General features: G+C 37.6%; 1 protein-coding gene across 5 annotated transcripts in view; it reads right to left on the bottom strand.

Annotated features, from left to right (window-relative positions):
* The window catches only part of ttll7 (tubulin tyrosine ligase-like family, member 7), a 113,076-nt gene that overhangs the window by 76,174 nt on the left and 9,124 nt on the right, over window positions 1-27,778 (bottom strand). For all 5 annotated transcript variants that reach the window (XM_022669748.2, XM_022669747.2, XM_022669749.2 and 2 more), the window contains exons 2-8: window positions 26,700-27,045; window positions 25,054-25,185; window positions 19,196-19,317; window positions 14,986-15,053; window positions 13,919-14,077; window positions 5,432-5,648; window positions 4,450-4,614 (exon numbers count right to left, since the gene is read on the bottom strand). In XM_022669748.2, coding sequence (XP_022525469.2) covers window positions 4,450-4,614; window positions 5,432-5,648; window positions 13,919-14,077; window positions 14,986-15,053; window positions 19,196-19,317; window positions 25,054-25,185; window positions 26,700-26,724 — 888 coding nt within the window. In that variant the 5' untranslated portion in view covers window positions 26,725-27,045. The remainder of the gene's footprint in view (window positions 1-4,449; window positions 4,615-5,431; window positions 5,649-13,918; window positions 14,078-14,985; window positions 15,054-19,195; window positions 19,318-25,053; window positions 25,186-26,699; window positions 27,046-27,778) is intronic.

Below are 27,778 nucleotides of genomic sequence, written 5' to 3' on the forward strand. Positions count from 1 at the left end.
GCCAGAACCTGACGTATGAGCTCTGCGGAGAACAAGCAGTAACGGAGTGTGTGCATATATATGTGTGTGTGTGTGTGTCTGTGTGCGAGCCCAGCATGTGTCCTCCACGGAGATGAATGAGTGAGTTTATATAGGCCGTGGCCAAGCTGCAGCTTAACAAGTTTTTAGCTATGCAAAACGCAGCCTGACCTGCTTTAACATGTAATCTTGAACGGAAAATGAATGGATCCTCTTCAACGAGCTGCAGCCGGCCTGCACCTTAGAGATAAATCTCTACACTCACATTATATTGCAATAATATACAACGGCAATACAGTTTTACCGTTATAATGCACTTTACTTCTCAATTTAAAAGTTGAACTGATTCAAATAAAATAACATCCTCCATAAACTAGAACAGGCATTAGCTTGTGATAGGAAAAAAAATCACCAAAGAAATGTCACGTCATTACAAACATCCTACAATGGGCAATTAATAAAGAACTCAGCAGGACCTTACAAATTTACTGATGTTTGTAGTTATTAATTGCAGGTATGTGAAGCAAAGTTAAAACAGGTTAAATTAGATTCAGACTGATCATATGATCACACTGATATGAAGAAGATGCACAAAATTAAGCGAAGAAGACGTTACTTTTAGCCATTACAGTTTTACTGCTGCGGTAGTCTTTCACATTGTTTAATCAAGCAATACACATACATCTGTAATTTTTGTATTTTGACACTATATTTTAACTAGAAAAAAATGATTGCACAGCTACAATTATTTTTTTATTTTCAGTTAGTTATTAGGTTGTTACTACATGGTTCTAATGCTATTAGGAGGTTTTGGATGAACACAAGCCATCAAACCAAGCAAAAAGCAGTGTGTAAAACTGGTGGAGGAGAACATGTCAAGATGCATGAAAACTGTGATTAAAAACTAGGGTTATTCCACCAAATATTGATTTCTGAACTCTTAAATCTTTATGAATATGAACCTGTATTCTTTGCATTATTTGAGGTCTGAAAGCTCTGCATCTTTTTTTATTTCAGTCATTTCTCATTTTCCGCAAATAAATGCTCTAAATGACAATATTTTTAATTGGAATTTGCACATATTTAAGCAAAGAAGAGGTTTCTTTTAGCCATTACAGTTGTACTGCTGCTGTAGTCTTTCACGTTGTTTAATCAAGCAATACACAAACATCTGTAATTTTTGTATAAACACAAAACAAACTAAAACCATTTTCTCTTTTCTGTGTAAAGCCAGAACTTTTCTGAACTCTCCTGAACTTCTGAACTTTTCTAACTATCAAAAGTTCACTAAAGTGTAAATGCTTATATCATTCATTAAAAAAAACAGTTATTATTACATGCCTAGCTGTCATTCTAGCCACTGCAATATATAATCTATGGCCCCCTCTTCATTTGCAGTGACATGCTGTCTGACAGGCAATGGGACATACAACAAGCAAGCTTGACCCAAAGAAATCCCAAGAATCTTGCGAGCACACACATACTTAAAACGTTTTCTTTGGGGTTGCATCATAAAGACCATATGAAATCATACATTTTACAGAGGGGAGCACCTGACTGTTTAGTATTTGGTGCCTTTCTGCTTTAGATATATGTTTTTTTCCCTGTTTTCTGTGTTTCCTGATTCCTATTTGGGCGTTTAAAGTTTAGCATTGCAGTCACACATGAGGTCTAAGTGTTACTCCGCCTGCTGCATGAAACACCATGCTGGGTTCTGACCTTTCATACGAGAAGCGGAGAGAGACAGGTGAAGCAATTTGTCACTTGCTGTGTGAAAAGCCCTTAATGACATATAGCTGAAATCTGAATGTGTCATATAGCTGTGACACACACACAAAATGACCAGCTAAAAGTAGCACCACAGATTAAAGATACAGAGGCTGATGGACACACACATTCCTATGAGAGTTTTTTGATACATTTTTCAGTGTTTTACAGTAATTGTTTTATAATCATTGCATATTGCTATTTAGCTATGCCTGTATTTATTGTTTAGACAAAAAACACAAATTTGCAGATGGGCTAAAAATAATATATTCAATATTAACTTTTACACTTTTACATTAATAAGATTATTGAGTTAAATTATAATTTTTAAAACAAAGTAAATCAGATTCGATTGCAGTTTGTATGACAATGTATATTAACTAAAAAAAAGAAAATGATTGCACAGCTACAATGGATTCTTTTTTTTTAGTAGTTATTCGGTTATTACTACATGGTTCTAATCCTATTCCAGAATGGGGATAGTAGCTGTTTACCATGGTATTTCTAAGCAGTTGTTATATGGATGCTATTGTGTTGCTAGGTGGTTGCCATGATGTTGTTAAGTGGATGCTAGATAGTTCCTATAGTTGCTATGGTTTGCCCAGTTGTTTGCTTTTCTATGGCTAAGTATAGCTGCAATATAAACACAGCTTTGGATGATCACAATACATCAAACCAAGCTGAACTGGTTGAATTTGTGCAAACATATACCTATAAATAGCAAAATTAGAGAAACTGAGAGTTTAAGAGAAACTCTTAATTGTTTTTAGAGCTGCATATATAATTTTTGTATTTTACATTTTTAAACAAGTAAAAACGTAAATTTTTGTTACACTAAACATTACGTTAACCCCTATATCACAATTAGAACTAGTTTTAAACCACTTCTATACTTCAGAAATATAAAATAAGATAAGATCAGATAAGATAATTCTTTATTAATCCCACAATGGGGGAAATTTGCAATAACATTTAAAAACGAGTCTGACTAAAATTATTCATGTTTGCTGGGTCACTGTTTTGTGCCAAACACCCACAGAGCTTCACTTGGAGGTGTGATTAGTCCTGATGGTCACAGTACACAGAAAAACATGCGACATTGGTTTGCAGCTCATTTGCATTTTCTCAAGCATTCTGCAAAGTCAGTGATGCAGAGACCAATATCACTGTAATGATTAAGAAAATGCTGTACAGTGCAGCCCTGGACTAACGCCAGAATCGAGCGGGGCCTGGAGAAATAAAAGCGTTACGTTCAATAAAAATAAGGTCAGGGTGAGGCACAGGGCAGAGAACACAGTGGGTCTGGTGTTTACTAGCAGCAAGAAGACTTCTCTATCCCGGAGTAAACAAACCCGGGGAAACGGGGGGAGAGGATGGACGCTTACAGCGCGGATCTGAGCTGAGGACGAGGGGTCAGTGCGCTTAGGAGGGAACATAACAGTCCGAACCAAACCGAGAAAGAAGAGAACAACAACGAGGAAAAAAAGAAAGGTAGAATAAAAAACTAAAGCCAGAGGTAGAGGTGTCAACACACTGACAGAAAACAGGATCCTTCCGAGAGGGAGACACGAGAGTGGGCGAGGGTCAGAAGGAAAGGGCGGACGGAGGGATGAGCGGATGAGTGAAAAGGCGATGTCTCGGTGGTGGCGGAGGAGAGGCGCGGGACAGCAGGATGGTTGTATAATCACAGTAATCGAGAGGAGTGTCAGGGAGGTGGAGGACGGTGAAGCGACAGAGACAGGTTGAAGCCTCCTCTTTAAAGGAAGAGGAATGGTGCGCCGAGACGTAGCGGGGAGAAAGGGAGATGTCTGCTGAAGGATGAGCTAGTAAAAACACAGACGCACAGGACGAAAATAGAGACGGTGACAGAGGGAAAACGAGAATGACAGCTCAAACTGTAGCCTGAACTGAAAACACAGACCAAAGGAAAGTTCCTCTGTGGTAAAGCAGAACAGTGCACATCAAATTTTACTTAACACAATGAAATCAGGATGAATATAGATGGCAAAAGATTAATTAAACCACCATATATTATCAATATATATTATATTTCTAGCACTTTCTTTCCTTTTAGAACTTTCCTGCAGGCAATGCAGGAAGCAGGCCTCGGATATACAGTAGATATACAGTAGACACTGAGCTAAATCAATAATCGAACATTTGTGAATACAGAGAAGTATGCTAACTGATAATATTGGCCTATATCATGTTTATCATTTAAACATTTTAAATTTCAATTTTACACATTCATTTACATTAATTAAGTGCGTTACTTGCTTGTGATGATCAAATTTCCGTAGTACGCTAAACTTATACAAACATTAGAATCAGACAGTCTCAAATAAATACATAAATACATACATACATACATACATACATATACAGCTCTGGGAAAAAATAAGAGACCACCTAAAATTATGAGTTTCTTTGATTTTACCAAATTAAAAACCTCTGGAATGTAATCAAGAGGAAGATCCATCAAACCAAGCTAAACTACTTGAATTGTTTGCACCAAAGTAGCATAAAGTTATCAAAAGCAGTGTGTAAGACTGGAGGAGGGGAACATGCCAACATGCAGGAAAACCTTCATTAGAAACCAGGGTTATTCCACCAAATATTGATTTTTTAACTCTTAAAACTTTATGAAAAAGACAAAAGACTTACAGAAACGTCTCCCCAAAATTTGGCAACATCGTAGTCGTTGGTGCGGAGAAACTCTGTGAACCAGCCAATGGATCTCTTGCTGCCTTTGTCCACTGTCTCGTCCCGCTCAAAGTTCTCGTTGTGTTTGTTTACGGAGTAATTGGTCAGGTGCATGTAGAGTTGGCTCTGGAAAAAGTGGAAAAGTGGAAAAAGGAATAAATAGAGGCTCACATTGAATACCAGTAATTATCGGCAAAATCCATCAAACATCAACTCTTACAAGTTATTATTATTAATGCTGTTTTTCTATAGATTCTTTAACCCTTAAGACTTTAAAAATTAGTACACACTTTGTGACTGCTGTTATGATACACTGCCATAATAAACATCAGTCTCCTAGGCCCCAATATTGAACCCTATGGGACTCCACCTGATCTCCTAAACCTCCTAAACAGTAGGGCTGCAACTAATGATTATTTTGGTTGTCGACTAATCTGATGATTATTTTTTCGATTTGTCGATTACTCAACGATTATTTCTGCCATGTCATTCACCTCAAAAACTATAGAAACAGCTGAACATGAGACTTAAAAAGCTTTTAAAGGTGTAGATGTGGTTTAAACATGGAAAGTACTGATATTTATTGATTAAATATGTTGTGATTGGGCACTTTTGGAGACACAGACTAAGTTGAGTGTAACCTGTGTGAGTGAACCATTAACCCTACCATTTCTGCATTTCTGTCCCCAACTGTTTCATGTTGTACTGTTTCAAATTAACGATTAGTCGGCAATGAAATTTGTAGTCGACGAATTTAAATAATCAACATTGTCGATTATATCGACTAATCGTTGCAGCCCTGCGAAACAGTTACAAAATAACTCACAATTCACAAATTCTCCAAAATGATTAACTTAATAAATAATCTAAGGTAATATCAAAGTGTAGACCATTTTATTTTTCTGCTTAATTAGTCTTTATAAGACACAGACAGTGTTCTCACCAGATTGGAGTCATTGGGGGTGTGGTACTTCTCCGTGCCCATCCGCACCAGGCCATCGTTGTAGAGGAAGATGCGCAGAGGATCGCAGGAAGTGACCAGGATGTAGATGCGCAGGTCAAACTTGTAGCCCTCCATCAGGAAGGGCTTGTCCAAGTACTCCTGCACGATGAAGTGGTCCTGAGCCGGGAGTTTCTCGCAATTCCGAATAAGCGAGATCCTGGGACGAGGGGGAAATTCATAAGATTCAAAGGGGAGCACATTCCAGAAATCTGCCACATACATATTTAAGAAGCTGTTAGGCTGTGCCGGTACTGAATATGAATCTCTGCAGTATAACAGAAGGACTGGGCTTTATTAAGTTGACTGCCTCTGTTGCTGGTCTCTAGACCATGACTAGGCCCAGGTTAATAAGACCAGACGTCTTGGTCCATTTCAACCTCTGCAACCATTTATTTGCTTTGGGGTGCTTGTCGCCGGCACTCAGACGTTATGGTACACAGACGACGCAGCGTTCGCCGATGGCCGAGCACATGAAGAAGTGAACTGGTGGGTTTTTTTTGCAAACAGGGGGCCTTAGAAAAACCTCCTCAGGCAGTAAAATATACTGCCATCAGGCAAAGTTAGCTTAATTGGTTATATACTTTTCCTACTCTGGTTTACATGAGCCTGAAATGTTTAGCCGAGGCTATAACTTTCCGGGTCCGTAGGCACCGAGCCCCTCTCAAAGTGGAGGAAAAAAGGGTTTGTGAGTTACAGTTCATTTGTTCTGGGACCTATTAGAGGCAGCCATGTTGCCCTCGCTGCGCTGCACCTTCAACTGATACATCAAAAAGTGGTCATGCTCCTTCCTCTCTCAACATAATTAAAAGCACACGCTTCTACGTGGGAAAAGACTGCGCTGATTAATAAAATAAACAATGTGAACAGAATTTTACGTTACTTTAATGCACTAATATATGTGAGCAAGTGATTTTGCTCCTATAAAACACATTAAACTCCTATAAACACGTTAAACTATAATTGGAACAATATGTAAGTGAAATAAATAATAATTTAGGGTTAATGAGATTTACTATTAAATAACACAGTTTGCAGTTTCAATATTCTCTGTATTTCTGTAATTTCTTCTTTTAATCTTTAAATAATTGTTTTTGGACACATTTACATTCTTTTTTAAAGATATTAAACTCTATTACTATTTTTAGACCGTGTCAATTTATTCATAGTTCTGAGTAGCAGCTACAACAAATTCACTAATCCAATAACGTCATAAATATATAATATAAAATATGCCAGATATGCAATACTGCCAATTAATACTGAATATTTAACAGTTATTAAATGATGAATAATTTTCGAGTAGACTATTTGCCCAATGTATAAATATTTGGCCTAAATTTTACTTTTTAAATTTTATTGAGGAATGTGCAATCTAACGTTGAGAAAATGTAAAATAATTATATTATTATTATAAAATTAATTCAATATTGTTTATTATATTCCAGTTTTTGACACACACAGTGCATTATTAATATCATTACATGTCAGAACATTCATTTCTGTTAAGCAGATGTAAAAAAGTGCTTTTTTTTTATTTCCAATACTCTGCAGCCCTAGTATGTATAATATTGTATTTGTTTGTATTGTATAATACAATAAGATCATTAGGTTGCCACTTGCTTTAAAATGCTGCAGGTCTGATGTGTGTACAGTGGTATACAGTACATCCCTACTTTCAGTAATTCTATCCATCCAGTGATGTACTGCTTTCTAATTTACCAGTTTAGTCTGTACTGATGAAGGAACGATGCACGTTCGGCTCTCCAGTGGAACAACCGGCTAAGGTTTCACTCTGTCATCAGGAGTTTGTGAGCTTAAAACCCCATCAGGACTGAGAAACGTTAAAAGCGCTAATTACTGATGGGTTATCTGCAATCTGCATTTTCTAATTTTAAAATAAAAACCCAGGTCTTTAATACTGGCTGATACCAGCCAACCCTTATATCAGTGGTATTGGTAATAAAACAAACACAAGAATATAGATATAGATATATATATATATATATATATATATATATATATATATATATATATATATATATATATATTTTTTTTTTTTTTTTTTTTTTATGTTAAATTAATGTACTTATTTAAATTAAGTAGATTTTTTTAGCTTTGCTTATATAAAGCATGATGTCATTGTTTAAAGCAAGTGCGTTCAGTGTATTATCTTTGTAAATTAATGTAAAAGTATCAATGTAAATGTATGTAAATGTATCATCTATCATTACTGTAAAAGTGATTTTTAGCCTTTATGACTGCACAGAAGTTTACCATGATGTTTCTGTGTATTACTATATATGTATAATGTATATCTTTTAAACATATAAAATATATATCATATGTTCACTGATTAGTATGTTAGTCACAGTGATTAGTGCTTATATATCTTAAGTTAAAAAAAAAATCTACATCCCAGGATCTCCTGATCTTGTGTAACTCACACATAATAAAAAATCTAATTAAAATGTAACAAACATAGCCAACACAGTGAGAGCAAATAACATTATGCAGTGGTAATTATGCAGTGGCGAAATGCCTTACTCATCTCCAATTTGCTTCATGATTCTTCAGAGAAATAAGACAAAATATCGGAGAACCCTCACGCACCCATGATACATAATGGTTCTCATAGTATAGGCAAGTTCTCCAGCAAGAACATTAATGTAATATTTAATGTAGTATTTTATGTAGTTTATTAAATATAGCATGAATTGGAATAAAAGAGGACTTTTTTAGGGTTCTGTGCCAACATACATGGCTTTTTATCCTTTTCTCTCTCTCTTTAATTAACCAATCAGATTGCTAGATGTATGTCTGTTCTACCTCTTCTAGTCGATTTTATGTTACTTTTGATTTATTTTACTTATTTGCGCATGTTTTTTACTTTTTTACTTTTACTTTCTTTTACAGTATAATTGTCAATATTGTTGGACAATATGTAATGTGAAATTTCTATTAATATAAATAAGCGTATTAAAAAACATTTTATTTTCTGGAACATAAATCAGGGATCTATTAATGTTCTTGTTAAATTATTATGTTGTTCTTCTTACTTAATAAAGCCTTAATTACACCTTTGTAAACTGTTTATTCACTATGCATTTAGCTTTATTCTGTGTGACCTTGATTAGTACATAATTTGGGGGGTCTGTTATGTAGAAAAGTTGTGATGCACAGTAAACACATTACCAACACATTACCCAATGCTGCATGTTATTAGAGCAGAATACACAGCACTTTAATTCATGAGAGTTTTTTTTTTTTTCTATAGTAGTAGTCTTATTGAGTTTATTGAGTTAGGGAAAGATTAATAAGTCACCAAAACACCAAGGAGTGTTTCATATTTTAATATGCGGGTTCTACACTATCACTAATTAGAGAATAAAAGCACAAAAGTGGCAAAATATTTATTAAGCCAATCATATATCACTATTTCAGTACTGTTTCAATCCCTATTATATCAGTGTGTGTTCCATATTAGTTTAGTTCAGTTTATCAGTACTATTTAAGGTCACACAGACTAAACCTTAACACGTAGTACATAAATCATTTATAAATGTCTAATTCTGGCTTTATTGACTAGACTTGTCCTTGAAATAAAGTGATAACAAAAAATAGAAAATATACATACAATCTAATATTATTCATCTCACAATAAAAAAACAACAGATTGAACTTATCTGATTCAAATATGTCTTTTTCCATCATATTTAAATGTATTACATTACAATACAATTATAGTCAAATATGTAATAAAACTGTAGGCAAATCTGCAGAAATGTAAAATGCGGAAACACAGAAATGATACACTCTGAAATCAGGCGAACCCACCGCATACCGTTTTTCAGTCTAGCTGTCATTTGGGCATTCAGACATGAAGAACAACAGATCAACATCAACGACCCTGAGTAGGGCCACTTATCCCCGCCATAATGACACATTGCTGTTGACTGTATGTTTGCCATTCGGCAGTCTGGCTCTGCTCCCCTGAGCTGCGCAGCATCCGGACGGGGGTTAGAGTTGTTTGCGGCGGTGGCAGCGAATCATATGACATGATTGATGAGCTCTGATGGAGGGTAATCAAAACCCACTTTGGCCGACTGGTTAATACGGCACCAGTGGGGATCTCTCCTTTAAGCCTTCCACGCTTCTTTTTTTTTTTTTTTTTTAAACATGCCTAAGCTCAGACGATGAAAACAATAAGTTCATTTAGTTTTCAGTCTGGAAAATAAATTACGGAGGAAGATATAACTTCATTTCCCGCGTCACGCTGCGCGTCTCTCAATTCAATCTCCCGCCTCTCCCTCCTCTGAGTGGCCGAGTTAAACTCATCTTCTTTCACTTTCATAATGTGTCGCAATTATTCAACCTCTGATGACTTTTAGTTTTAATAAACAGCGGCTTACTGTAGCATAAGACCATAAGTAATGCTCGTATACCTGAAGGACAACAGAAAAAAAAAGAAGAAGAAAAAACAGAAAGCCCTATTCATCCTCTGCAGCCTTGTACACACGTCAATACCCCCATCTGTTGGTGTCTGAGTGAAATACAAGCCGAAACCTCAAACAAAGCTCAAATCAAAAATTCATTAAGGCTTTATGAAGTTTACATGATAAGATACTGAATGAAAAATATTAAGTACAGCTCTGAGAGATGGAAAATATATATATTTTTTCTAAAATCTGATGATGCTAAACAGTCAAACATGGTTCAAATCACATTCATTACAAATACTGATTATAGCATTATAATTATAGGGGTTTGACTAAGTTACAATATTGTATATAGTTTAATCTTATTAAGTCTTTTAGACTTATATACACTAAAATAAAGCAAATGTTCTGAAATTGTTAAAATTGGTAAAATTATTTTATGTGTGCCATTAAAAAAGTCTGTGCTAGTTAAGCATAAAATTATTCACAAAACTATGTAAAAAAACAACAGGTATAGGATAGGTAAACAGATATAATGAGATGTACAGGGAACGACTTTTTATTTTATTTTGAGAGAGAAGAAGTTCAGTTATTTTTAATTTATCAATACTTTCGCTTATTATTACACTATTACATATTCCAGGAACATCACTGATTAAGGCCGAATCTCATTTCACCCCTTGTTCCTCTTGTACCATTTAGCCCTGATCTTCCGTTTTGCACAATCACTCATCTTGAGGTAGTGTGTTCTGATTCTTAAGGGCTAAGATAAAAAAAAAAATTAAAACAGGGCAGCATGTACATTCTGGAACCTGAGGCTTCTGCATGATTTTTTTTTAAGGTGGAATGGAATAATTAAATAAGAAGCTAGAGAATAGCTACAGAATAACCTCAGCTCCCTTATACAAAGAAAGTATGGGTGGGTGATATAATAATAATAATAAATTATTGTTCCATAAACCTCCCCTCCCCCTTTTTTTTAAAAAGAGATATGGTACCCTAAGTATATAAGTCAAGTGGTAGGTGTGTGCAATATGGCTCTAAAATAATATCACGATATTTCATGGAATTTTGGCGATAACGATACTGTTGGCGATATGACAAAACAATAAATAAAAAAATATATTTTAAGAGTACACTACTGCAACATAATGAAAATTAAATTCTATTATTGCATATGATGTGATATGGCACACCCCTAACTGAGATATTTCAAAAATACAAGAATTTAATCAGATTTGTAACAGAATCAATGATCCAGAATGTCATGATACTAATAATACACTCCAAATATTTCTATATATCCAGGATTTAAGTAAAATAAATTATACTGGACAAATATAATCTGTCTCTAGTAGATATATAATGGGAAATAAGGACAGTGTGATTTTTTTTCTTTTGCTAAAAACAGCAAAAAAAGTAGTACCCTGATGTGATATTTAGGGGTGGGTCATATGACACGATATTTCAGGGTATAATATCGTTCACGATATTCAAAAATGTTGCCAATATTAATGTGTATGATACGATATGGCACACACCCATCCAGCAGTAAGGTTCTTAAACTTTGCCGCTCCTTAGCTATTGCCACAGACTGGCAGGGTTGCCTACAGAGCACCAATAGTAGCCTGGGAATTAAGTAGTTTTCTCTTTTTATTTATAATAAATAAAATAATGATTTATTTATTTTGACAACATACCAGGTTCTTGAAGGGTTTTCCCATTTTAGAGGATGGATTCCAACCACTTCCTCTTGGGAATGAGAGAAGGGGTATAAATGAAAAATGGGGTTAAGCCAATGGGGAAATAGCTGGCACACTTGCAGATTTAATACTTTATCTACTACTAATACTACTGCTGTAAATACCATTATGACATCATTCTACTTATTTTGAGATGATACCTATCACTGAAATCTTAATGAATTAAAAGAACACGATAAACACTCCATTCTAGTATACAGCATGTTATCAACTTCCATTTTAACACAAAGCTGTTTTATTTAGTCTAGTAGTAAAGAATGGAACTGCGAAAGTCACACAAACATACAATTAAAGCCCATTGTGTGTGGATTCCTCTCTAAAGCCATTTCATCTGATGTATGAGAAGTGAGGTGTAATTTTACTTGCCCTCCAGGTGCCTGACATTGTTTAGTCTGATGTCCGAAACCTGATATCAACGCTTAGTTTTATTATTATTTTTTTTTTACAAGAGTATCTGCCTGTTTCTGAACAATCGTTACTGTTAGTTACAATAAATGTGCATTATTGATGTAGGCTATAAATAAACTCAACTCAAAAAGTGAAAGACAGGTTTTTAAACAGTTAAACAGGTAGTACAGTCACTGTAAAAAAAAAGGCAACCATCAGGTACTGAACTAACCATCATTAAGCTTGATTACCTTTTCATAAAAAATGCATAAAAATTTGCCCCCGTAATTAGGCCTGTCACAATTATTGCAATATCGATTTATCGTACAATAAATGAACATGACCTCAATAATTTTTGATAATCGTGATATTGTGTATTGTGTACGTCAATTGTGTTTATTTGTATGTTTGTTCACATATATAACAATGAACAGTATTTAAGCCAGTCATGCTTCAATAACTGTGACTCCATACACACAGTGTATGGACTAATAATACATTATTAATTAAAATTTAGTTGTCTTTAAAAAGTCTATAATTGCTTTTTATGCTATTCTGTTGTTATTATTATATCAGTGGAATTTAATGGTCTTAAAACTACAAAAATATTGTGTATCGCAATAATTTCTGGGACTATATATATCGTCCACAAAAAAATCTTATTGTGACAGGCCTACCCGTAATTAATCATCAATGATGAGTTGGCCATTCTAATGTTGATTAGGCACACTGTAAATTCCACTACTTCCACTATTCAGCAGTGCTACTTCTTTTCAGTAGCAGTAAACTGCCTGAAGAATATGACAGGTCTTTTAGAGTTACTTTTAAAATCATGTAATTCATAAAATGTAAAATTAACTTACTTTTGAAAGCGGGTAATCAGTAATCAGTCATGAGATCGCTTTTTTGAAGTAACTATGGCATCAATGGTTAGGGGTAGTCTGAAATATGAATATGGAGTTTCATGTGTCTCAGAGAAGCCATCTGCAAGCTCTTACTTTTTCAACTTGGTAGCATTAAAGGGGTACCGGTGGTAACTGATATTGAGCCGATATCTGCAGAAAACATTGGATAGACAAAGATTTAATCTAATTTGGTCCTTTAAACAATTTAGCACATATGCACATTATCTGGTGCCTTATCATTAGCTGTGTATTTTCCTTATGTGTGGTAGTAGAGGGTTCGCAATTCGCAATCTGAGGAGTTTTTCTGTAGCTCGATGATGATGATAAACGTCAGCTAATTTTTTTATAGCTTTTGGATCACAATGGTCAAACACTCAATTTAGTTTGATATTGTGCTGTCTCTCTAAATAATATCATCTGCTAAGAGAAATATAGAATACTTCTGTTTTTTGCTCTTGTTTTGACCTCATCTTAGTATGACAGTGTGGTCTAAACAAGCAAAAATCGAGTTCCAGCTCCCACTGTATAAAATAAGCCCGACAGAGAGACAGACACACACCGAGAGTCATGGTGAAAAGGAACAGCAGCAGTGGCAGAGAGCATAAACTCCATTTCTCGGCTATTTATAGTCACCCTAGCACTCTCAGGTACTACGGGTGACTCCGTAATCACTAGTCGGGACCTTCAGGAAGGTACCAACCGCCAGGGAATGTGCCCTTGGCGCCGATTTATGGAAGAGAGGTGAAATTAAAATGAGCGCCAGCATACGAACTGCTTTCGTCTTTCTGCTAAACGATGCCATTTAGCCGCTGCTCACGCTGCATTTCCATGGCAGCTTATGTCAGCGGCCATCTTTCACAGCAGGGCCAAAAGGGAGAGCGGTCACGTACTGCGAGAGCCACACACTAGCGGCTGGCCGCGGGGCCGGCGACCTACCCGTGACCCATGGCTCCGTTGGCGGGCTTCACGATAAACGTCTTCTGCTTCCGCTTGCGTCGCAGCTCCTTCACGTAGTTCTGGAACTGAGTGTACTCAGCCGGGAAGATCCAGGTTTTGGGGGAGAAGGAGTATTCCTGAGGCTGGATTTTAATCATCCTGACCGGAAGAAAGAGTGGACAAAAGGTACGGTAAACCGATGTCTGTGTCAACAAATTTATATATATACCTTAGTTCTTGTGCAATAGACCACTAAAGTCATGCGTCATTCTGTATCACACTGTATGACCATATTTGGCAGAGGTTATGCTCATATTTGGCACTCTTAAGCTTGATTTTCAATAGCAGAAATGAAAGGGCTTTACAAAAAAAAATCCTCTCTGTCACATTTTGTGTTTAATGATTATGTTTAAAACCTGATGCATTCTGTTTTAACTAAATAAAAAAAAAAAGCCCTACAAGTTGACCAGACTGAAAGTGTTTTTTATCTATTTTTTCTCACTCTACTTTGGTATAACTTACAGATGTCACTAAGTAGCTTGCATGTCACGGTTAGAGTGATATAACATGGCACTGGCTACAGAGACTATGTTCAGACTGCCGCTTTGTTTCTCAAATCAGATCTGTTGAGATGACTGTCTTTAGTTTGATGTCCAGACATCACAAACCTACCTGCATAAGTTGCTGTGGTAAAAGAAGGTCAGCATCAGTATCTTTTTGAAGCTTCCTCTGGACTCCTGCACTTTTGTCACTCTAGATTTGATGAGGCTGTTGTTTATCATACTGTGAGTGACGCAAAAGACTTCCAGAGAGTCCAGACTGAGAAACATCTTTACAAATCTGATTATGTTTGTATTTCAAATCAGCTCTAAACGTGGCAAAATTCCAACTTCATGCGGTTCCCAGCTGTCCAGATTATCAAAAATCAATCTGGATACAAGCTAGATATGTAAAAAAAGTAAATTTGGGCTATCGGTCTAAACAGAGTCAAAATGACGATACAACTTTACTGGTCTATTAATGCGCAACATATAGCTGCTTTCATCGTTAATGTGAGAGAGACTTACTTGGCCATGTTCCTTGCCAGACAGTCTTTCCGACAGATCTCCCCCATTCCTGGGAAATGGTTAATTCTCTGAGGGAAGACATAGGGAAAATAATAATAGTTAGAGGGCATTTAGAAATTCACCTTCGAGAAAGAGGGGGGAAAAAAGGAAAGCACATTAAGGCCCGAAACTGGAAGTGAGACTACTATGTTCTGACATTTATGCCCAATTACGGACTCAAAACAAAAGGTGATTGCGAAACCTTTCTTAACCCTTATTTAGTTAACCACATCATTTTTAATTTAAAAAGCAAAAAAAGACGATCAATCTCAACTCCAAGGGCCAAAGTAATTGGTTCTGCATCAGAGCCCCTGCAATTGTAGGTACTGACAGATGAATGAATTGCTTGAATGCAACAAGGGGGAGAGAGGAAGGGGTATGAAGGGAAAAAAAACAGGTTTTTCTGTATTCTTTGAGCAAATGAGGCTGAACAGGGCCGTTAATTAGGCCCGTATGAACTGCAGCTTGACAGCAAACTTTCAGAGCAAATCACAGGAAAGGAGAGGGAGGGGGGAGAAAAAGCCAAGAATGTGCATTTTAGCGAGTGTGAAAGGAATCTGTGATTATCCGGATGAGACAGTCATAATGAGGACAGGGCCGACTGGAAACACTCGCCAGAAAGTAAGGCTGAGAGCGCGGTGGCACCAGAGGAGGATGTCACGAGCGCCAAAATCAAACCCAATTGTTTAGAGTATTTTTCTTTCTTTCTCTCTATAATCCTGTGATTTGTGAAACTGAGAAGTGGAATTCTCATCGCCAAGTGAAAGAACGCTGACTGCAGGACATACACTGAGCTGCTTTATGATGACCATATCTGGAACATAGTCACATAGTGACGTACAGCTCTGGGAAAAAAATAGAGCGTTCACTTAAAAATTAAACTTTTTTTTTATTTTACCAAATTGAAAACCTCTGGAATATAATCAAGAGGAAGATGGATGATCACAAGCCATCAAAGCAAGCTGAACTGCTTGAATTTTTGCGCCAGGAGTGGCATAAAGTTATCCAAAAGCAGTGTGTAAGACTGGTGGAGGACAACATGCCAAGATAAATGAAAACCGTGATTTAAAACTAGGGTTATTCCCCCAAATATTGATTTCTGAACTCCTAAAACTTTATGAATATAAACTTGTATTCTTTGCATTTTTTGAGGTCTGAAAGCGAGAAATGCTGTCCATAGTTTACAAAATAAAACAATAATGTTCATTTTACTCAAACATATACCTATAAATAGCTAAATCAGAGAAACTGATTCAGAAACTGTGGTAGTCTCTTAATTTTTTCCACACCTGTAAGTGTCATATTCATTACTCAAACAGTATCTAAACAATTATCTAGTATCCATGGAATTGATAGCAATAAATATACAGTGTGAAAAATCATCAAACAGTTAAGCTAAAGTAGGCACAACTACATGAATCTACAGGTGTGCTGGTTTTCTAGCTTTGTAAAAAGGTAGTGGTAAATTACAGAAACTTACAAAGGCTTCATCATAAAAAAGCATTTGTATAGAGCTTTGTATTGGAAATAAATTTGAGATACTTATTGCAATATATTGTGATACTGTAAGCAAGGTAATATACTGCGATTTAATCACATGTTGGGAAAACTATCATAGTATACAAAACACACAAATATGTTTCTAAAATATGAGTAAGAAAAGTATTTTCTAACAGCCCTACTTTAGTAGTCATACAATAAAGGCATCATAAAATGGTCATTACTGTATCGCTAACCATGGCACACATTTATGGATAAATAATATTATTAAAATTAAATTATTATAACATTTCTATAATACCACTGAGCTAAGTTTTGCACATATTGATTTCTCCAAACATATTCACTTGCTACACAGTTATTAACGTCTTATTTTAAACATTAAATATATACTGTATAATAGTCTTGTCTGATTGATGACATTTGGGATAAGGGGGGAAAACTGCATGATCTAGATTTTTTGCTGCAAGCCCAGAAGCAGAAGGAGGACGATTCACTGTGACCCACTATTGACCCTTCTGCATGGTCTCTTCACCACTGAGCACAGATAAAGCGCAGCGGCTGGACGTTACAGAGTGACTGACACTTGTGCAGAGCAGGCTGACAGCACTGCTGCTCTGGGAGGTCACACACCTAGGCAGAGTCAGACAGTCTCCAGTCTCCTTCCCACAGCATGCAGCACAGTACTAGTGCTGTAACTATACTGCTTCAGACTGCAATGACAATACAGCATCCAAAATGTTAAAGGTTAAAGGTACATCGCAAGGTCAAACCTGATTTTTCTTGGCATTGTTGCATGAGGTTTTGGCACATGGAAACCCAAACTATAGAAGAAAATCTGGCCAATTTTTTTCTACAATCTATCTGATAGCACCCTGGCTCAGGGTTCCTCAGTGTAGCTCTGCCGGGTGACATTTACTAGCGTTAAGCGCTGCTAACCACGGCTAGCACTGCTGTTAACCACAGCTAGCACTGCTGCTAACCACAGCTAGCACTGCTGCTAACCACAGCTAGCACTGCTGTTAACCACAGCTAGCACTGCTGCTAACCACGGCTAGCACTGCTGCTAACCACGGCTAGCACTGCTGCTAACCTGTTACCACTGCTGTGGTTAACAGCAGTGCTAGCTGTGGTTAGCAGCAGTGCTAGCTGTGGTTAACAGCAGTGCTAGCCGTGGTTAGCAGCAGTGCTAGCCGTGGTTAGCAGCAGTGCTAGCTGTGCTAACTGCTGCTAACCACGGCTAGCACTGCCGTGGTTAGCAGCAGTGCTAGCCGTGGTTAGCAGCAGTGCTAGCTGTGCTAACTGCTGCTAACCACGGCTAGCACTGCTGCTAACCACGGCTAGCGCTGCTGCTAACCACAGCTAGCACTGCTGCTAACCACGGCTAGCACTGCTGCTAACCATGCAGTTGAAAATATTGTAAATTTTAGCGTACTGTAAATAAATGAAAGCACTTTACTAATAAACAGTTTTCTAAGAACAAATCTGTGGAGATTGCTGTGCGACACCCCTGTTCCTTACTATTGCCTCTTAAAATGCAACTTATAATCCGGTGCACCTTATGTATGAAAATAGACCAGAAAATAGGCAGATATTGTGATTCATTGATGGTGTGACTTATAATACGGTTCAATATAAAATTGAAAAAATATTTATTAAACACTATTTTTAACATCATAGATGGTTGTGATTTTATACTGCCATCAAAAACAACCTTGTTCAGTATAAATTCATTAACTTCATTAACTTTTTTGCCATTTTCAGCCAAATAATGTTTGGTGCAGTTTATTTAAGACACATAAATAAGGAAAGAGAGCGGAGGGCAGGGCTAAGAATTAACTCGGCTACAATCTCTTCAGCTACACAATGAAAGGACAGCATTCAGTGTTTTGTTAGTGTTAAAACTATGCTATAATATATGGGTTCTGTGACTCTGTGCCATAAAACACCTCATAACAAAAACACCCAAAGCAGAGTTTATTGCATGTTTTTTCTCATAAGCCCTCTGGTAAAATAAAATCGGCTAAATAACAGGATGGTAAATTTAAATTGGCTTATTTAACCAAATCTGAGCATTTTTTATCCCCAACCAATCACATGCTTACTATTTACACTGAATGGGCAATAAAGTGACAACGTTAAGAGCTGGTCTTTACCATTTTATTCATTCAGAAGAAATAAATACTACAATCTACAGCTGTTGCTCTTACACCACACAGCATACAGTGATTGATTAAATGGCTGATTCTTATTATAAGAATCTAAAAAGTCCAATACTGCAATAATGATTAACAAATGATATATATATATATATATATATATATATATATATATATATATATATATATATATATATATATATATTTATAGTATAGCTCTACTGTGTCGTGTGGCTGCAGAGAGAAAGAGAAAAACAGACTTCGACTAGGAATCATCTGGACTTCATGGAGCCACGTTCCCAGCTGAGCTGACCCTCAAGCACATGCACACACTCGCACAGACGCACCCACCCTGCTCTCAATTGACCTCAGGTAACACTGCGCTCTGGAATCAGAGGGGCTACATACATAGGTGAATTTAACATGACCTTCAACGTATCGCTGACTTCCCCTCCACAACCCCGGGCCCACGTTTCCAGCTGACATGCGGACGTGTGTAGAGGAAGCTGTACCTGGTAGTTCCTGAGCTCAGCGATTTTCTCATGCTGTACGGCAGAGTCGTTCCAGATGAGGTTAGCTGTTTCATCCTCGTCTCTGGTTTTATGGAAGTCGATCTCCCTGATTGCAATACGAACTGCAAAAACAAACAAACAATAAAAATCATGAATCACATTATATTAACATAATTAATATATACTTTTAATTACTAATGAATTTCTTGCGCTTAAATACTTGTATTATTATTATTTGTCACGTATATTTAAGCAATAATACACAAGAGGGAGTGCTATAACGTGTAATATTGGCACTGCTGTGCTACTGTGTGTAGGTACGAGGCCGCAGTGACAATATTACATATTATAGCACGAACCTCGAGTGTATTATTGCATTTATACCACAGTTACATTATCGCTTTTTACTAAAAGATGAGGAAATATGATCTGTTTGGTTATGAACACTCTGTGAGTTAAAATAGCTTCATTGCTGCTCTGCTTGTAGTTGTGCTGTTTGGCCTGTAAGGGCTGCATCATTACTAGGTTACCTGTATATGGTGGAGTAATACATGAAGAGCTTCAGTTACAGTGCATTACCGGCTGATAATGGCACTGATAGAATGCCTCTTAGCCAATCACATTGCAGGGATGGAACTAAAGGTGGAATAATATTTGTTACAGAAGAAGATATCCTCCAAGATAAAATGTAATATTGCCTGCTCACATGCTACAGACGTGGCTTTAAATTGGGAGGAACAACTGAAAACTTACTAGAGCTTTTATTTATTTATTTATTTGCCAACTAGCTTAATCAGATGAAAGCTAGATAGCCAACTTTAATGTTAAAAACAATGACTGATCAAAACATAGACACTGTGGTTCCTGTGGAGCTTTTGGTTACATAGAAACAAATGCATAATACAGACCAGAAGTGCATCAAGACGTGCCCCTGAATACCCAGGCAGTGACCAAAATGGCTCCCTACTGCCTCATTAATGTTGTGTTATATATATATAGAGAGAGAGACTACTTTTTAATTAAGTTAATTAAAGGTCTCCTTCCACAAAAATCTACATTTTCTTGTTCTTTCTGAAATACTATAGGTCTCTCTGAGTTGTATATGCATGCTGCATATAAACCTGTTCTTCAGCCCCTATTGTCTGCATACAGACAGAGCTAAAGCCGGGCTGAGAAGACAGAGCAGAGCAGAGTCGACACAGTTTACAGCAGCTAGTTAACATTAGCTATCTTGTGTGAGTAACTATAGGTTTAAATCGGATCTCCGGTTGATTCTGTGTTTTTTACAGAGACCTTAAATATACACTAGGGGAGCACAGTTTGACAAGGCCACACAACTCCACAGAACACGGATCAAAGCGGGTGTCGTTCGCATCAGATTTTATGATATAGAGCCCAAGCACTGAATCACCAAGTCTGAGGTAACAGTTTAGTAGTTCTCTAATATTTTAGTATGGTAATCCAAGACCAGGTTTTATCCTCAACAAATGCTCATTAAATGCTAGTGTTTGAATAAGCCACAATACAAGGCAGCCAATCAGAATAAAGGCTGCTTGAACAATCAGCCTATAATATGTTTAATAATATGTCTTAATACCAGCCATAAATTCTGGATAAATTCTGATGTTGAAAAATGGACATGTAAAATGAATGACGGATGTTTTTGCCACACAAAGCTTCATTCTTATATAAATTATAAGTTTATAACTCGAAGGATATGGGTTATTTAACGTTAAACCTTTGACAAGCAGTGGGTGTAATACTTTAATAATAACTTATATAGGCCCTCATTCTAAACCCTTATACAAGCTGAAACTTCATATTTCTGCTATGGACTAAAAAAGATAAGACATATTTCAATATGAAATTACCAAAAATAATAGTATATTCCACTCATTCCACTCATCATGTACTCCACTGACCCTCCATTATACTGTACGTGCAGGTTGTCTGACTGTGGCTGCGAGAGCATTTGATCTTGAGGATAAAATGTTCCAGAAGTGTATTTACCACCAGTGCACCAGGTGCCACGTAGCCCGCAGAAATGCCTTTTTCAAAGAGATAAATGAATGACCTGTAATGTATTCAAATCCCAATGGTAGCTGAAAGCCCGAGATAGGTGGCGTACAAATTTGGACATTAATCCAATGACTATTCATTATTAAGCAACTAATGAAAAATTCATATGCCCTAACGAAACAGGGTATTAGTTATTTCAGCAGACCTCCAAAACCTTAAAGATGCTAAAGCTAACGCTGTGTAATCACACTTTTTGCCTCGATAAAAAGAACGATGGTTCCTCGGTCCGACCTCAATTGTTCTCGGCGGTTAAAAGTGCTATTTCAAAACCTTGTTTGGCTCAATTAGCTAATTAGCCCAGGAACGTTAGCGCTGAAACCTGTTTTGGCTGCAATGTGATCTCTACAGCTGCAATATAAACCTTATTCAGCTGATAAACCTCATTGTGTCATTACCACTTAGACTAGAGCACTTTAACGTCCAATTAGCGCGACGTCGAGGGACGTGACGGTGCTGATGGGTAGATCTTTGTTTGTTTCTGCACCGGTGTGTTTGAGGAAACAGCCGTGGCGGGTCTTGTGAAAAGGACACGAACATGACATGCTAATAACTAACCACTATGGTGGTAGAAAACAATGCTTTCACATCTCAGAGCAGAGAATGTGTGTGCTAAAACTTACTGTAGTATAATTACAGAGAAAGAATGTACCCTTACTAAGCAACTTAAGATAAATAATGAATATAAATTTGCTGTGAGGACAGAAAAGTTAAGAGAGTTTCTAATCCAGAAATATACAGTGCATTTCCACTAACCTTCTAGTATCGTCCTATATGCTATTATTTTTTATTTGGGACACCTCCAATTTAACATGAGCACCTGAATTTGCATTAAATTCTGTTTGTAGAGTACCAGTCAAAGGTTTGGACACACCTCTTCACATTCAATGTGTTTTTACATTGTGAATTTAATATTAAAGACAAGAAAACTATACAGCAACATATGGAACTATTCTGTAAAAAAACGTGTTACACAAATCAGAATATAGAATAGTTTTCTCAGCATCCTGACCTGTTTTTCCTTCAGGCTGTGAAGCTCCAGGGGTAGCTAACTAAGGTAAGTAAAGCTAAGCTAAGCAAACAAAACAGTAATAAAAGAAGACTTTCTTTCGTCAAGTCAAACGATCACTGGATGTTAATCTACACAGATTTCTCTCCTAAAAATTGTTTATTTGGGTGAGTACAAAATGCTTGTGTTTATTTACAGTAAGCTTAGGTTCCCAAATTTCTCCAGAACTCAGATTGAAGCATTAGTATTAGCGGCTAACCGCTCCAGCAGTGATAGCTAGGGTTAGGAGCAGGCTACAGACCATTAATACTCCCCTTTGAACAGGGGAAGAGCTAGCACAGTTAGCAGATAATGCTAATGCTGCTCCAGCAGTGCTAGCTGGGGTTAGGAGCAGGCTACAGAACAATAATACTCCCCTCTGATTTGGGAAAGTGCGAGCACAGTTAACAGGTAATGCTAATGCTGCTCCAGCAGTGCTAGCTGGGGTTAGGAGCAGGCTACAGAACAATAATACTCCCCTCTGATTGGGGAAAGTGCGAGCACAGTTAACAGGTAATGCTAATGCTGCTCCAGCAGTGCTAGCCGGGTTCGGAGCAGGCTACAGGCTGAAAATACTCTCCTTTGTATGGGGAAAGAGTGAGCACAGTTAGCAGGTAATGCTAATGCTGCTCCAGCAGTACTAGCTGTGGTTAGGAGCAGGCTACAGACCAATAATACTTACAGTTGTGGTCAAAAGTTTACATACACTTGTAAAAAAACATAATGTTATGGCTGTCTTGAGTTTTCAATAAGTTCTACAACTCTTATTTTTCTGTGATAGAGTGATCGGAACACATACATGTTTGTCACAAAAAACAGTCATAAAATTTGGTTCTTTCATAAATTTATTATGGGTCTGCTGAAAATGTCACCAAATCTGCTGGGTCAAAAATATACATACAGCAACAAAATTTGTCAATTTTGGTGATGTAGCGAGTTGTGTCAATCAAATTAGCTTCATGTCATGGCCTCTTCACTTCTTGTAAGTGATTCTGATTGACTACAGCTGTTGACTTCTCATGAGCCCATTTAAATAGGGCTCATTTGACCCAGTGATTAGACTCAGCTACAAAAGCTACAATGGGAAAGTCAAAGGAACTCAGTGTGGATCTGAAAAAGCGAATTATTGACTTGAACAAGTCAGGGAAGTCACTTGGAGCCATTTCAAAGCAGCTACAGGTCCCAAGAGCAACTGTGCAGACAATTATACGCAAGTATAAAGTGCATGGAACAGTTGTGTCACTGCCACGATCAGGAAGAAAACGCAAGCTATCACATGCTGCCGAGAGGAGATTGGTCAGGATGGTCAAGAGTCAACCAAGAATCACCAAGAAGCAGGTCTGCAAGGATTTGGAAGCTGATGGAACACAGGTGTCAGTCTCCACAGTCAAGCGTGTTTTACATCGCCATGGACTGAGAGGCTGCCGTGCAAGAAAGAAGCCCTTGCTCCAGAAAAGGCACCTTAAGACTCGGCTGAAGTTTGCTGCTGATCACATGGACAAAGATAAAACCTTCTGGAGGAAAGTTCTCTGGTCAGACGAAACAAAAATTGAGCTGTTTGGCCACAACACCCAGCAATATGTTTGGAGGAGAAAAGGTGAGGCCTTTAATCCCAGGAACACCATGCCTACTGTCAAGCATGGTGGTGGTAGTATTATGCTCTGGGGATGTTTTGCTGCCAGTGGAACTGGTTCTTTGCAGAAAGTAAATGGGATACTGAAGAAGGAGGATTACCTCCAAATTCTGCAGGAAAACTTAAAACCATCAGCCCGAAGGTTGGGTCTTGGGCGCAGTTGGGTGTTCCAACAAGACAATGACCCAAAACACACATCAAAAGTGGTAAAGGAATGGCTAAACCAGGCTAGAATTAAGGTTTTAGAATGGCCTTCCCAAAGTCCTGACTTAAACCCCATTGAGAACATGTGGACAGTGCTAAAGAAACGGGTTCATGCAAGAAAACCATCACATTTAGCTGAACTGCACCAATTCTGTCAAGAAGAGTGGTCAAACATTCGACCTGAAGCTTGCCAGGAGCTTGTGGATGGCTACCAAAAGCGCCTAGTTGCCGTGAAAATGGCCAAGGGACATGTAACCAAATACTAATGTTGCTGTATGTATATTTTTGACCCAGCAGATTTGGTGACATTTTCAGCAGACCCATAATAAATTTATGAAAGAACCAAATTTTATGACTGTTTTTTGTGACAAACATGTATGTGTTCCGATCACTCTATCACAGAAAAATAAGAGTTGTAGAACTTATTGAAAACTCAAGACAGCCATAACATTATGTTTTTTTACAAGTGTATGTAAACTTTTGACCACAACTGTACATCTGAACAGGAAAATAGCAGTTAGCGGCTGATGCTAATTCTACTCCAGCCCCAGTGCTGGAGAACTAACTAAAATATAACTTATACATAAGATGCACTGAATTATAAGGTGCACGGAGGATTTTTTGGGAAAATTAAAGGATTTTATAGTGCGAAAAATACAGTACATGTTAAAAGTATCTGCTTTCCTCAGTTTTGAATTTCCTGTTAAGCACTAAAACCAGAAAACCTCCAGCAAAGAAGAACGTTTCTGCAGCAGTTTCAAACATTGAGTTAATAGCTTTCTTATCATCTAAGACGGTGTGTATCGTAGATTCTCACTGGATGTAAGGAGATAGGTTGTTTACACCTTGCTTTATCATGATTCCTGATAGTATCTTGATATACACTGGTTTTCATACCTATCTCATATTTGGTTCCTGCCACATTGGCAGTGATGACGCCTTTCTTCTTCTTGGTGCGCACCTTCCTCTTCACGCCATTCTGATTGGACAGCGCAGGCGGCACATTCTCGGGGGACGTCCTTTGATCCTCTGTGGAAAATTCAGTCGCAGTGTTAGTGACAGGATAGGTGAGCTCACAAGCCACAACCTGCTCCTGGCATCACTTCTGGAACTAATGTGAATGCAAATGACTGCCAAGAGGAAAACAGAAGGCTTCTTTCTGCTGAAGATGACCTTCTGTTATCATTCAGACTGTGTATGCATTGTCAGAGCTTAACGCCAGGCATCCGTTCTCTTACACACGGCCCCCAACCCAAAGCCATTCTCTCTTCTTATTCAAGGGTGTGAGCTAAAGGCCCATGTAAAGCCTGGAGAACAGTGTCACCGGGAACTCGCAACATGTCGACATGCTTTTACTGGTAGAACGGATTATGTCATTATGTCATTGATACGCTTTGTATAAATGTATATCTGTCTGTGAAACAATACACAATAACGTTCTGCACAGTAACAAGAAACATGCCGAATGATAGTCCAGCATTTTACTTATTTAGCTTATTTACATTAATTTAAATATGACATTATTGGTGATGTTAATGTATTTTCCACTCTAACTTGAACATTTTAAAAGAATTATATGACATGACATACAGTAGCTTTCATAATTTTGGGATCCATGTTCATATACTACAGCTCTGCAAAAAATAAAGAGACTTTATTTATTTTACACTTTAGTTTCTGAATCAGTTTCTCTGATTTTGATATTTATTGGGTACAGTTTGAGTGAAACAAAAATTGTTGTTTTATTCTATAAGCTACGGACAAAAATTCTCCCAAATTACTAAATAAAAATATTGTCATTTAGAGCATTTATTTGCAGAAAATGAGAAATGGCTGAAATAACAAAAAAGATGCAGAGCTTTCAGACCTCAAATAATACAAAGAAAACAAGTTCATATTCATAACGTTTTAAGAGTTTAGAATTCAATATTTGGTGGACTAACCCTGGTTTTTAATCACAATTTTTACGCATCTTGGCATGGTTTCCTCCACCAGTCTTACACACAACTTGATGCCACTCCTGGTGTGAAAATTCTAGCAGTTTAGCTTGGTTTGATGGCTTGTGATTATCCGTCTTCCTCTTGATTATATTTCAGAGGTTTTCAATTTGGTAAAATCAAAGAAACTCTTCTTTTTTATGTGTTTTTTTTGCAGAGTTGTATATGACTATAACTACAGATATACAGTGTGCACTGATCAAATATGCTTGTTTTGTGAGCATTCATTGTTTAAAAAACACAGAAAGCGGTAAATAAACAGTTGTCTTCATTATTGCGTGTGTTATCATATCATATGCAATAATATCGTGTAAATAAAGACGTGACAATAGAACGTTGATTAGGTTTATGGTCCTGTGTGTTGTAAAGTGCTGTTGGATTGCTGCTCATTTCAATTGTACCCTGCATAATGTCAATAAAGGCATCTTATCATGATCTTATCTTTATATTTTCTTTCTCTCCAATACTGTACTGTTTATCTGTGTTCAAGCCGTTTTGTTTCATGGTGTAAAACTCTTTAATTACCCATCAGAGGGTGGCACTCACCTCCATCGTTGGGCAGCGAGGGCATCTCAGGGGCGGGCGGGTCACAGCTCTCCTCCACCAGGCCTCTGGGACTGGCCAACACAGCTTGGCACAGGTTTACTTAGTCTGCCCTGTGTGTGTGGAATTTTGACCAGCGGGCCGCAGGATCATCGGGCCCTCACCGTCCGGCTTTGTCCAACTCTCGCTCTCTCACACCTTCTGCTGGTGGAGGGGAGGGAAGGAGGGGAGGAAGAGGAGGAGGAGGAGGAGGAGAAGGAGGAAGGAGGGAAGGGGGGTCGGGACTTTTTCTCCCAGAAAGCGTAGCCACAGTGCATTTATAAGATGGACAGATGGACGGATGGAGTGTCTGTTGGAAGAAAAAAAGGAAAAGAGAGAGAATAACGTTTACAGAGGAAGAGAAACCTGTGAGGTGGAGGGGCAAGTGCAACAGACAGACTTGTGTTTGATGTGCTGCTCCAACTGTTCTGAAACATATCACTCAACCTGACACGGCCGGTCTCGCCCGACCGATCGCCCTATGACACTGACGGGTGTCGGCTGGAGCCGCAGCACTTGACTGAGGGTTCGGCCAGTTGTTAAGAGCAGATGACAACTTCCTGTCTTCCGTCTGCCAAATTAAACATTAATTCAGCCGCTCTAATGAAGAGCTCTGGTTTTGCATTTTTCAGGCGGAGAGCTTCAGTCTGTACGAATGTCATGAATCATGACAGTCCAGCATGACATGCTGAGGGTTTGTTTGTCTTGGTGTTTTTTTTGTTATTCTGACTTGGAGACCTGATTTAAAATTGATCTGAAACATCATTCTTTTACACGGTTTGTCTTCTGAAAGACCGGCTGTGTGAAATCCGCTAGTCAACCCTGACCTCTAGTGGTGTGTTTATAAAATGCTTTACTCATACATGAAACATACAAGGGGGAAATACACTACAACCTATATGTTAAAATAGGAGCAAAATAGGAGCTAAGAAAGCTGACAAATTACATAAAACACTTTTCAGAACTATTGTCTGAAAAACATTCTAGGCCTGTCAACAATTACCATTTACCAACTATCAATTATTAAATGAGTGTTTACCCCT

Source organism: Astyanax mexicanus, chromosome 16 (genome assembly GCF_023375975.1).
Source record: "Astyanax mexicanus isolate ESR-SI-001 chromosome 16, AstMex3_surface, whole genome shotgun sequence".
NCBI classification, from domain to species: domain Eukaryota; kingdom Metazoa; phylum Chordata; class Actinopteri; order Characiformes; family Acestrorhamphidae; genus Astyanax; species Astyanax mexicanus.